The sequence below is a fragment of the Euleptes europaea genome, chromosome 1, assembly GCF_029931775.1.
Source record: "Euleptes europaea isolate rEulEur1 chromosome 1, rEulEur1.hap1, whole genome shotgun sequence".
Taxonomy (NCBI): Eukaryota; Metazoa; Chordata; class Lepidosauria; order Squamata; family Sphaerodactylidae; genus Euleptes; species Euleptes europaea.
Window position 1 is genome coordinate 15,865,068 of NC_079312.1, and position 12,420 is coordinate 15,877,487.

A 12,420-nucleotide genomic window follows, 5' to 3' on the forward strand; every position below is an offset into this window, starting at 1 on the left:
CTGAGCCCTCAGTGGCTGTACTGGAGACCTTTGCCTCTTGGCCCTGCTCTCTTTACACCACCCCTCTGTCCTTCTAGTTGGGCAACAGCAGTAACAGAGCTACACACCAGGGATTTTATTTGTGTGTATGGTGTTTTCCATCCTGACACGGATGGCCCAGACTAGCCCAGTCTTGCGAGATCTCAGAAGCTACGCAGGGTCGGCCATGGTTAGTACTTGAACTGGAGACCCCCAAGAAAGTCCAGGGTTGTTACGCAGAGGAAGGCCATGGCAAACCACCTTTGAACATCTCTTACCTTGAAAACCTGACGAGGGTCACCTAAGTCAGCTGTGACTTGACAGCAACAACAATAGCAACAAAAGTGGTTTCCCCACACAGTCACAGGCTTTTCTACTTTTCCTGTTGCTGCTGCAGCTGCCAATACATCACAGTGACAACAGGGCTTTCGCAAGGCAGGTTTCCCATAGTTTTCTTGTCTCAGTCCCCTGGCAGCAGCCGCCACCACCCTCCACTGGACCATCAGGGCTTTTTTCTTTCTTTTTTTTTAAATCAGTAATTGAATATCATTCCCAGATTTTATTTTTTTTAAAGTCCCTAGCCCTTTTGTTGCATAGATATTTCTTTCCCTTTATATCTTCACAACAAAAGGGGCTAGAGTCTTTAAAAAAACGAAAACTGGAAATTCAGAGAAATCGATTCACAGATGGTTATATCGTCAAAATGACATAACAATGTTCTATTGCAATTTTTTTGACAAAGATCCCCCAGAGGTGGTGGGAGGAAAAGGCAGCCTGAGGGGCAGGAAAAATGGCTGCCACGTGGGCAGGACCACGAATAGCCAAACTTTTTCACCCCCTCACTCAACAGCATTCTGGACTTTGCTGCAATCTCTTCCAAAATTTTTGCAGCAAACCGGTTAGGGAAAGACTGAAGAAAAGCCTGTGAAAATCCAGGAGGTACACCTCAATACTGTGGGGAAGCAAGGAAAACCCCACTTTCCAACAGCATTAAACCCCGGGCAAATAACCCATGTGGAAACAGCTTATGAGAGAAGGAACAATTCGGGAGTTCGGTTAATAAATGGTATTTTGAAGGATAAAGGAAGCAGAGAAGATAAATTGAAACTGCGGAAGTAGTTGGTGACTGCAGCACAAGACAGAAGAGGGATCAGCATGCATATGTTTGTGTGTAGAGGGGAACAGACATCCTATCAAGATGTTATGAAGAGGAGACTTCTAAGGTGGTCTCATTGAATGCTGATATTTTGTCTGTAGCTCATGCCCCCTACGTCTGGCAGAGAATTTGCCATTAAGCTTCTTCATTCGTTTTCTGAGAGCTGTTGTAAAGACGGTTTAAGCCGGTTTCCTATTTTGTCCTTGATTTCAATAATTCTATTTGGCCCCATTCTTTGGTTAGTAAATGTGCCAAATATTTTGCTGGTTTATTGGCTTATTAAAGATTGACTGTCTAGCATACAATAGGGATTTTGCTGTCTGGTGAGTGCTTTTTAATTTTAACTTGTCTCTTGTCATTTCCAAAACTAGCTTAGTTTCTTGGAGACACTATTTGGGGGGGGGGATTCCTCATTTTCTGCTTCCAAGACTAATGTCCCCCCTACCCTTTTGGTCAAATGGCTCTCTATCAACATAACAATGCCTCTAAAATATGCTTTAAAGGATTCCCAGATTATAACAAATGGTATCTCTTTTGATTCATTAATACTAAAGAAGAACTTGCGCTTTTCTTTTAGTTTCTTCGTTATCTGTTCATCTTTTAACAACAGATCATTTCATCTCCAAATTCTACAGCCGCTCTAGGGTTGCAAGTTCTGGCTTGGGAAATCCCTGGAGATTTTGGGGGTGGAGCCTGGGAAGGTTGGGGTTTGGGGAGAGGAAGAGCCTTAGAGGTATATAATGCCAGAGTGCCCATCCTCTAAAACAGTCATTTTTTGTCAAGGGAATTGATCTCTGTTGTTTGTAATTCCAGAGATTTCCAGACCCCAACTGGAGGTTGGCAACCCTACCAAATGCACTTATATAATAGTTAAATTTAAGTGGGGCAAGATCTGCATGATTATTGCTCAAATACAGACTATACCTTTGTGTTTGTCATAATTTTGCTAGTGCGAAAATATAATCTATTCCTGAATAGATTTGATGTCTGTGCAAATAAAAAGTGAAGTATTTTTTCTCAGGATAGAGACATCCTGTTATTTATTTGTTATTTATAATCTGTCTTTTACTTTGGGACTCAAGAAGCATTACACAGAGTAAGGCAATACTATCAACAGGATGGGACATTCAATAAACAATAAAATAGGATTTGGGTTGTAGAACCAACCAGAACTGTTAAAAACAGAACTGAAGCAAGGCAAATTGTTAGCATGACACATTCGATAAGGTAAAATTGGTAGGATCCAATTTACAGAAAATTATACACGTTAGTATAGACCACAGTCCCCAATAATTTATCCAAGTAGCTTTGTGAATCATTTTGTACAGTGCGACCCTATTGCCTGATCCCTCTTGAATAAGTCAGTCACTGTAAATACTGGTGGAACTGTCTGAGTTGGTTTGCTACTAGATCTGTCTATCTATGGATCTATCACTTATGGTTGCCATCTCTGGGCTGGGAAATTCCTGGAGATGGGGGTGGAGCCTGGAGAGTGTGGGGTTTAGGCAGAGGAGAGATCTCAGCAGAGTATGACACCATCCAGTTTACCCTGCAAGCTGTCAGTTTCTTTAGAGGAACTGATCTTGGAAGGCTGGAGATCAGTTGTGATTCCAGGAGATCTCCAGCCTCCACCTGGAGATTGGCAATCCTGATTACTCTGTTGAATTGTCCTACCAGTATCAAATCAACGTCTATCCACACCTATATTTCATCAATCATTTGTTAATGGAAAGTTCTGTGCCACCTTTTAGATTTATAAAAAAAATCCCAGAGTAAAATACTACGTGTTTAAAAATACATCTCCTGCCTAAAACCCACCCCTTCTCCAGCTCATTGTCCTTCTGCTGTCCTTTTTACAGGCCTCACAAAGCTCCCTTTTCTACTTGCCAAGAGACATAAACTGCATCCAACATGGCCTCAGGGTCACCATCCACAGATCTGGAAGAGGAAGTCATCTGTCCCATCTGCCTGGAGTGCCTAACAGAACCTGTTACCCTGGACTGTGGCCACAATTTCTGTCGGGGTTGCATCACTGACTACTGTGATAAATGGGAAGGACTGGGGCACCTGGAGTGTCCTGTCTGCAAAGCTGAGATACAGAAAGGGAATTTCCGCTCAAACTGGCAGCTGGCAAACTTGGTAGAAAAAATAAAAGAGAAGAGATTTTGTGCGAGAAATCCAGGAACAGAAGATCTGTGTCCAACACACGGGCAGAAACTCCTTTTCTTCTGCAAGGATGATGAAAAACTCGTGTGTCGCATTTGTAAGCAATCCCCAGAACACAAAGGTCACTCTTTACTTCACCTGAAAGAGGCTGCTGACCCAGATAAGGTATGAAGGAAGAGCTGAAATAGATGATACATCTGACCTGAAGTGGGGACAAAGGTGCCTGACCGACGCAGAGTCAGACATTTGGTCTCTGTAACTTACCTTGAAAGCTTTGTGTTTCTCCTGTGGGTTCCAATCACTGCAAAGCAGGAGGCAGAGCAGCAGGCTCCCCCCCCCCCCTGAGCCATTTTTGCCAATGAAAAAGGCTGGACATGAGGATCTAAAGAAAAGGGCAGGCAGATCCTCCCCACGCACAGCCATTTCTTTTAATGGTGGTCTGTCCATTATTTACAATGACCACTTCCTTGGCCCTCCCATAGTAAGATGGAGCTGTGTGGCCAGCCCAAGAGGTTTCACTGCCCAAAGGGGGTCCTGGCCAGCCCCCTCCCCAAGTGCAGGCCTCTGATGAAGTGGGGCTTCCAATACTGTGCCAAGGTCATTGTGAATACGGCGTGAAGTCAAGAAATATTCATGTCATTCTCAGAAACCGAGCACTATGCAACTAGCCAGGCTCACTGGCTCTGGCCTAACTTTTTGCTACATCTCAGTCTGGGCCCTAAATCCGTTCTCAGCACCAGGACAAATGGAGAAGTCTCTCATGATCAAGATGGCCAAAACTCAGAGCAGGATGTTGCCTGTAGGCCTTTTGGCACAAAGGCTTCACTGAGGGCAAATGACCCCAAAGGAGTTAATGGGGCAGGGCGGGTGGGGGGGGGGGGACTGTGAGATTACTTCTCAGAGTTTAGAACTCATTATTGGGGTTTCCATCCAATAAGACTAGGAACCCATAGGTGCCCCATATATTGATGCCCTTACGGGACCAGAATGTGATGGAATGTCTCATTTTATTACTATTATTATTGCATTTAAAAACATGAAAAAATTGAGATACAGGGATTGCAGCCCCCCCCCCCCATCAAACTCAAGTTAATTCACACCAGAATGAATATCCGCTTGTTGGGCCGGTATCAGAATTGTCATTCATTTGTAACGTTCATGGTGTTATCCAAAGGGCCACCTGGGAGGAGATGCTGTCTGTGAGAGGGCGGATGGGCTGGTTTGGAGTTATATCTTGATAGGTGGCTTAAAAATCCATCAGGGTCCATCCATATTCCTGCAGTTCCAGCTTCACCTCCTTGCACCATTTGGACCAACTTTTGGAGGTTTGTCATAATACCCCACCAGGAACGCACACTGCAAGAAAGGAAGGGGGTGGTGTTTGGGGGCTCCTCAGGCACATTGCAAAATACAGCTCAAAGCTGGTGGAGGGAGAATGTGGTTTACCTGGAACCAGGAGTTGTGATTCGTTCATTGATTTCCAGAGGAATTTGAGGGTTAGAAAAAACCAGTTTCTTCTACCAGCCCCAGCTGAGGGGAGACCTTATGGGACCTGGTTTATTAGTGGAAGGGGTGTGTGTGACAAAGAAGAAAAAGAAAGCAGGGGTGCCTCCAGCCCACTGGCCTCCACTGCCTAACATGGAGGATGGCCAGGAGGCAAAAAGGAAAAATTCAAAAACAACTCCCAGACCGTCCAGTCACCCATAACCATTTACAAGTAGAACTTAATATACAAGTAGGGTTTACTCCAACGAGGAAGGGGGGGTAGTGAAATCAGGACACTCGTATAGTAAACTCAGACTTAGGGATCACAGCTTAGAATGGAAACCAGAGAGATGATGGGAGTCTTATCCTGTCTCTGTGAGGCCTTCTTCAGGTCTCTCCCCCTGCCTTTACTGCTGTGGATTGACCGGCCCTCAGCTGTGCTGGAGATGGGGCTGATCTTGGGGCTCTTGGTGCTGCTGCAGATCACCGGAGGCTCCTTGTCAGGCTTCCCTCTTCTCTGCACTTGGACCCAGATGGCTTCTCTCTCTCCTTTCCTTCAGAACTCTCTTTTCCTTCAGTATCTCCCCTCCCCACAAAGCTCCCTGTCCAGAACAACTCCCCCAACTCCAACTGAAAGGTTACTTTGGGTTACATCCGGTTTTGTATAACAATGTCCCACCCCACCCCTGAACAAGGCACTAATTACGTCCAGGCCTTACAACGAGAGATACAGTCCAGGGGGTAGGGTTGCCAGGTCCCTCTTTGCCACCGGCGGGAGGTTTTTGAGGCAGAGCCTGAGGAAGGTGGGGTTTGGGGAAGGGGAGGGACTTCAGTGCCATAGAGTCCAGTGGTCAAAGTGGCGATTTTCTCCAGGGGAACTGATCTGTATTGGCTGGAGATCAGTGGTAATAGCAGGAGATCTCCAGCTAGTACCTGGAGGTTAGCTATACAAATAACTCACTCTACTGTAAAGGGTATTGGTCGAATAAAACAGTAGTAGGCAAAAAATAAACAAGCATGAAACGAAAGTGCAAACAGCAAGGCTATCACTATATTCTAACAATGTATCACACTGTATCAAAATAAACAAGCAAAGCTAAGCAACCGAGGTTACAAAGCAAGGATAGCAAAGGCAGTAGGCAAATGCTAATAAATATACAAAAGTTCATGTGAAGCATGTAGTTGCGTTCTGGTTAGTTTCAAGTTCTTCAGGCAACGGAGAAATAGGTGGTAACGCGGCTCCGGAAGTATTCCAGCGCTTTCGCTACACGGGGTAGCTTCATCAGCCTGATACAAAATTATATACGTGAGGATAAGAAAGTATACAAAAAAACCTCTGTAACAAACTACAAACCTCTCAAATAAATAAATATTTTAATATTTTAACTCACCACAAGGGCTTAATAGTACAGTTCCTAGGATAAGTTTGGAGCTCCCAGTCGGGCTGCTATCAGAAAAATTCATACGTGGGGAAGACTGTGGAATTGTCAAACTCAAATAGGATGCTCGAGTAAAGAGTTCAAGTAGAAACAGCTGCAGGATGGATTGTGGCTCTTAAAGGGGAAGTCAGATAAAGCAAGATAAGTCAAATTCTGTATTTAATCCGTTTGGAGTGAGAGTATTGAACAAAAAAATGAAGCGCATTTCGTTTTGCAACAAAATCCTTTGAACATCAGTGGTATTATGGGGGTGGTCCTTATAAACCCAGAGGACGAAAAAACGTAAGTCGTTTTCAGAGTGTTTCTTTGCCACGAAATGGCTAGTGAGAGGTGCCTCAAAAATTCGTGCCCTGATCCGGGACCTATGCTCACCGATGCGTAGGCGAACCTGTCTCATTGTGGAGCCGATGTAAAGCAAAGAGCAACCACAAGAGACGGCATATACGACCCGGCTCATGGAGCAGTTGGAAAAATGCTTAAGTTGAAAACGAAAGTTAGAAGAAGGCGAATGAAATTCCTTAACAGGTAATGAGAGAGGACAAACGGAACAGCCACTACATTTAAAGTGTCCAACTGTTGTAGGACGTCTATTAGTAAGAGGATCAGATCGTATCAAAGTGTCAATCCCATCCTGATCATATTGCCTTTCTTGATCTTACAATATTTATTCAAAACGACCGAACCTTAGCAGTAAAACCCTTCAGGAAATCCCTAGCCAAAAACGCTGGTTTACATTTTGCATCCAATCACCCCTTGCACCTAAAATCAAGTCTTCCATTTAGCCAAATGCTTAGACTGAAGCGAAATTCTACTCGCAAACAAGATTTCCGTCGCTCTACCAATCAACTTGAAACAGCTTTAATCCAAAGAGGTTATCCTCAGCATGTTTTGAATAATGCCAGACAACGTGCTGTCTGCATTGACCGTCAAGATCTAGTCAAAAAACACTCTCAAAATACCAACCAAAAAATTTTCTGTTCACTAACTTATAGTCAAAATTCCTATGCTATAGAGCAATGCATTAGGAAACATTGGCATTTGTTGAATACAATCCCGGGATGTAGTGAGCCGCCTATATTTGGCTTACGCCGCACAGCTTCTCTAAAAGACACTTTGATTTTTTGCCTACTACTGTTTTATTCGACCAGTACCTGGAGGTTGGCAACCATGGGGGGGGAAATGAAACAAAATCTGTTTCTTTTTTTTCTGTATCAGGCAATCCTGGCTGCTAGAAAAGGGAGAGTTTGCCAGAAGCACCAGGAGCCGCTGAAGCTCTTCTGCAAGGACGAAGAAGCCCTCATCTGTTGGGTCTGTGATCGATCCAAGGAGCACAGAGATCATGAAACCCTTCCTCTTGAGGAGGCCTCCCAAGAGTACAAGGTAGGAAATCAACAACATGGAGATTGGTGAGGAAGAGCCGTGGATCCTTCCCTTCTCCATGGTCTCTTTGTGCGGGAACTCCCTGCAGGTTCTGCCTCAGCCTCTGGTAGGGTTGCCAACTGCCAGGTAGTAGCAGGAGATCTCCTGCTAATTCGACTGATCTCCAGCCGATAGAGATCAGATCACCTGGAGAAAAATGGCCACCGTGGCAATTGAACTCTATGGCATTGAAGCCCCTCCCCTCCAAAACCCCGCCCTCCTCAGGCTCCGCCCCCAAAATCTCCAGCCGGTGGCAAAGAGGGACCTGGCAACCCTGGCCCAAATTGGGGAGTGAAAATACCTCTTTGCTTCCTCCTTCCTGGTTTCATGGCTCCCAAGGGCATTGCCTCTTGCCCCCTGCCGAAGCTAAAGTGGGGTGATATGAAAAAATGGGGAGATTGACTCACTTCCTGTCTGGCTGTGTTGAGGTCTGGGCAGCCCATTGAAAGGCTGAGCTATGAGGGGGCAGCCGCCTGACTCCTAGTTTTAACCCCCACCCCTCCACACACATACTACTTTCTCAACTTCAGTTGCTGTCCTTGAATTGCTGTTAGCCTGGGAGAGAAAGCGTGCATGTTTGGTACCTGTCTGTGTCCCCCACTTGCACCCAGTAGCTGTGAGGCAGCAGTTTAAATTAGAAGAAGAACTTTTGGGGGGGCGGGAGAGTTATGCATAAAGCTGCCTTATTCTGAGTCAGACTGAAGCAGATCAATTGCTGTGATAAGGGGTAAATTTCTAGATCTTGCATTTCACTAAAAAAATACTTTATCTTACTTAACTAGCCATATCAAGCAATGATACAACTTTGAATTGTCAAAAAATTCCTTTTTATTGTAAGAATGTCAATAAAACTAATAAAAAAGTGAAAAACTAAAAAAAAAACAACTCACCAGTATATATGAAAAGTAGATTACATGAATAAATCTATTCAGGAATTACTCTCAGACAGACAACATGCAAGCCTGCCTGGCCAAGAATATCCAACCTCTCACTATCTCAAGCCCCTTTATCTACCTTTGGCTATGAGAACCTATAAGAATCAGCAAGAAACTGTTCTGATATTCTTGTCAAATTCCCAGACATCAAAAATGTATAAAAAGACAAAACATCCCTTTAACAAACATCTTTCCCAAACTTTGATCTCATATCAGACAGACAGATGTCATAAGAATAACACCCAAACATTTCCTTTCTCAAAATAAAATTCCATTCTCACACTTTCATCTTCAAGTCTTGTTAACCACAAAAGACAAATATTCTTGTTATTCTGACTTGAAAGCAAAATAAACCACAAAGATGGATAAACTTGTTTCCCACTACTTGGTACCTATCAGTAACCTTTACAAGCTATCCGAGGTCTGACCTTTTTTGTGGTTTAACATCCTGTCTCACAAACAACAAGTTTTTCTCAAGTGTCTGTTTCTATTTGCAGGCTCTATTTGCAGGGTTAAATGTTAACTTGGATTTTAGATGAATGCTGTAGGTTGTCAATAATCTATACCTTTAACCATAAATGTATTGAAAACCACAACAAGACCCTTGGTCATCATCGTCGTCATCATCATCATCACCTTTATTCGGCATTTACCACACCATAGTTATAAAAAAAGATTACAAAAACCAAATAGTCTATAGAAGCATTAAAATAACATTAGTAGAAAAGAACAAGAGTCCAGTAGCACCTTAAAGACTAACAAAAATATTTTCTGGCAGGGTATGAGCTTTCGTGAGCCACAGCTTACTTCTTCAGATACTGTGGCTCACAAAAGCTCACACCCTGCCAGAAAATATTTTTGTTAGTCTTTAAGGTGCTACTGGACTCTTGCTCTTTTCTACTACTGCAGACAGACTAACACGGCTACCCACTGTAAAATAACATTGTTAGTAACATTATCTAGAGCGCATACAAGCAGTTCGCTTATCCTTGATACAGCTAGCAGGTATCTGGCTACTTGTTGGAAATAAAAGAATTTCTGATAAAAGATACACCACCAACTGCTGCAGACCCTTGGTCTCTCCAGGCCCACTCTGGCTGGCAGCAGCTCTCCAGGGACTCAGGCAGAAGTCTTTCACGTCAACTGCTACCTATTCGTTTCAACTGGAGATGCCAGGGATTGAACCCAGGACCTTCTGCTTTGAGGGTCACTGAGCCACAGCCCTTCCACTGCACTATGGCACTACAAAGGATTCCCTGCCTTCCCACAGCTGCTGTGGTATTCACTTTCTTGGAAGAACATCCCAAAGAGGGTTTGGGAAATTGTGGGATGGAAGGTATGCGTTTTCTCCACCATCCACCATCCAAAACCCTCCTGCCAAGCATTCCCCCGCACCCCCGACAGGTTTTTCCATTTTAAAAAAATTATCACTACTTGGTATATTGCTGGAATGTTAGAAGGCTTCTCTGTAGCATGACCCTTTTAAATCCTCATTGCAAAAAATCTTAGATGAGCAACTGTCATTGTTGGGCTTCTCGCAGGATATGTTATTAGATCTTGGGAAAACTGAAGCTTTTACCAAAATTAAAAAGTGCATTAAAGAACTCGATTATAACAGCACTACTTTTCGTGCTCGTCGCATCTGTTCATCCCAGTTCTTCGGAATACCCCCTCCACATGGTCTGCCTGCCTATACATATTATCTGACAACTCCTTGTCTTTGTAGAGCTTTTTGCTTGGCTAGATTGAAGGCTAACCCTTCTATGGTAATACAGGGCAGAATTCTGAATATATCTGTCAGCTCTCCTCAAGAGTCCCAAAAAGCCACTCACTCAGGCAGGCACGTCTAAAGCAGGTAAATGTTTATTCAGGCAATGCAGGTACAGCATGAGTAATCCACAGGTTCAAAGCTGCTAATGGCAAACCATTCTACAAGGCAAAACTATAAGCTCATAGCAATCCCAGGTGCAGTACAAGGCAGGCCTGGGAACCATAAGATAACGAAGCCTGGCAGGGAGAGAAGGGAGTACACAGCCATAACACCGGAGTTGTCTCTGTGTGACATTCAAGGCCAGTGCAGGGACTGCAAGCAAGGGAACAGCAAAACAGAAAGAGCTCTTGAAAACCAAACAGAGGCCTAACTCATGTCAAGAGCCTGTGCCCAGGCCAAACTCATGTCAAGAGTCTGTGACCAGGCTGACTCCTGACATTCTGCTTCCTTAAGGCCTTCCTTCTTCTTCCAGGACTGGTCGGGGCTTCAAAGGGTAAGCGTCATGGAATTGACGTACTAGATGGGGCTCTGCTACATGCAGAGCCTCAACCCATTCATCCTGAACCGGCCCCAAATGTTTCCACTGAACCAAGTAGTACAGTTTCCCTTTTTTGACCTTGGAATCAAGGATTTTTGACACTTCCAGGTGCACCTCCCCCCCACAACGGTCGGCACTTTGGGTTGGGGTTCCGGATGGAACTGAGGAGCTGCTACGTAGGGTTTGAGGAGACTGACATGGAACACTGGGTGAATTCCTCTGAGCGCCTTGGAGAGTCTAAGTTCCACAGTTACCTCGTTGATCACCCTTGTGACTGGAAAGGGACCCACATACTTGCTGCTGAATTTTTTACATGGTCGTAGGGTCCGGAGATTTTTAGTAGACAAATATATCTGATTCCCCACTTGAAAGTCCCATCCCGGGGACTGGTGTTTGTCCGCCTGCTCCTTATACTTGCGCTTGGCTCGCTCTAGATTTTTCTGGAGCCAGGGTCATGTGTCTTGAACCACCTGTACCCAGTCCCCCACCTCAGTCTTCAACCCCTCCTCCCGCTGCAAGTTAACATTACCAAAGGGACCAAAGTCTTTACCATACACCACCCTGAAGGGGCTAAACCCAGTGGACTGGTGGGGGGCATTGTTGTACACATACTCCGCAAAAGGTAATAAATCAACCCAATCATCCTGGTGGTAATTCACATAACAGCGTAAATAGCATTCCAATACAGAGTTTACTCGTTCAGTCTGCCCATCCGTTTGAGGGTGATGTGCCAAAGACAACCCTTGTTCCACCCCCATCAACTTCAAAAAGGCTCTCCAGAATTTAGCCACGAACTGGGGGCCCCTGTCGGAGATTATCTTACGTGGGAACGAGTGATGTTTCATCACGTGTGTTACAAACATGCATGCCAACTTTTGTGCTGTGGGAAGACCCGTGCAGGGAACAAAATGCACTTGTTTGGAAAACAAGTCCGTCACCACCCATAATACTGTTTTTCCTCGGCTTAGAGGAAGGTCCGTGATAAAGTCCATGGGAATGACCTCCCAGGGAGCTGACGGAACTTCCAAAGGTTTCAACAGTCCTGGAGGCTTCCCCATCAGTCTTTTGGAAGTTGCGCAGGTGGGGCAGCTACGCACAAAAAGGTCCATATCCGCTCTTGTTCCTGGCCACCAGAACTGCCGTCGCAATAAATGCAAAGACTTGACAAACCCAAAATGTCCTGCTGTTTTAACTCCATGAGCCATCTCCAACACCTCCCTCCGAACAGCTTCAGGTACATATATTTTTAACCCATGGAACCAAAAAACTCCCCGGCGGGAGAGGGATTGCGGGAGTGTCTCACCCCCCTCTTCCTGGCGCGCAGCTTCAGCAACCCTTGTACAGAAGGCTTCCAGAAGTCCGCTTGCTGGGTCCGGGTTCACCACCTGGCTCTGCGCCCGGATGACCATGGCTAACCCAGGAACCTCCCCCCGCTGCTCCGGGGTGAACATGGAATCAACCGGGCGGTTGACTTGACTGTGGTACTGGGGAAG

The 12,420-nt window shown here is 45.0% G+C and overlaps 1 protein-coding gene across 1 annotated transcript in view; it reads left to right on the top strand.

Moving 5' to 3' along the window:
• The first annotated feature begins 3,085 nt into the window (after positions 1 to 3,085).
• The window catches only part of LOC130492526 (E3 ubiquitin-protein ligase TRIM7-like), a 36,811-nt gene continuing 27,476 nt past the window's right edge, over positions 3,086 to 12,420 (top strand). The window contains exons 1-2 of the mRNA XM_056866282.1: positions 3,086 to 3,341; positions 7,502 to 7,644. Of these exons, the coding sequence (XP_056722260.1) occupies positions 3,086 to 3,341; positions 7,502 to 7,644 (399 nt within the window). The remainder of the gene's footprint in view (positions 3,342 to 7,501; positions 7,645 to 12,420) is intronic.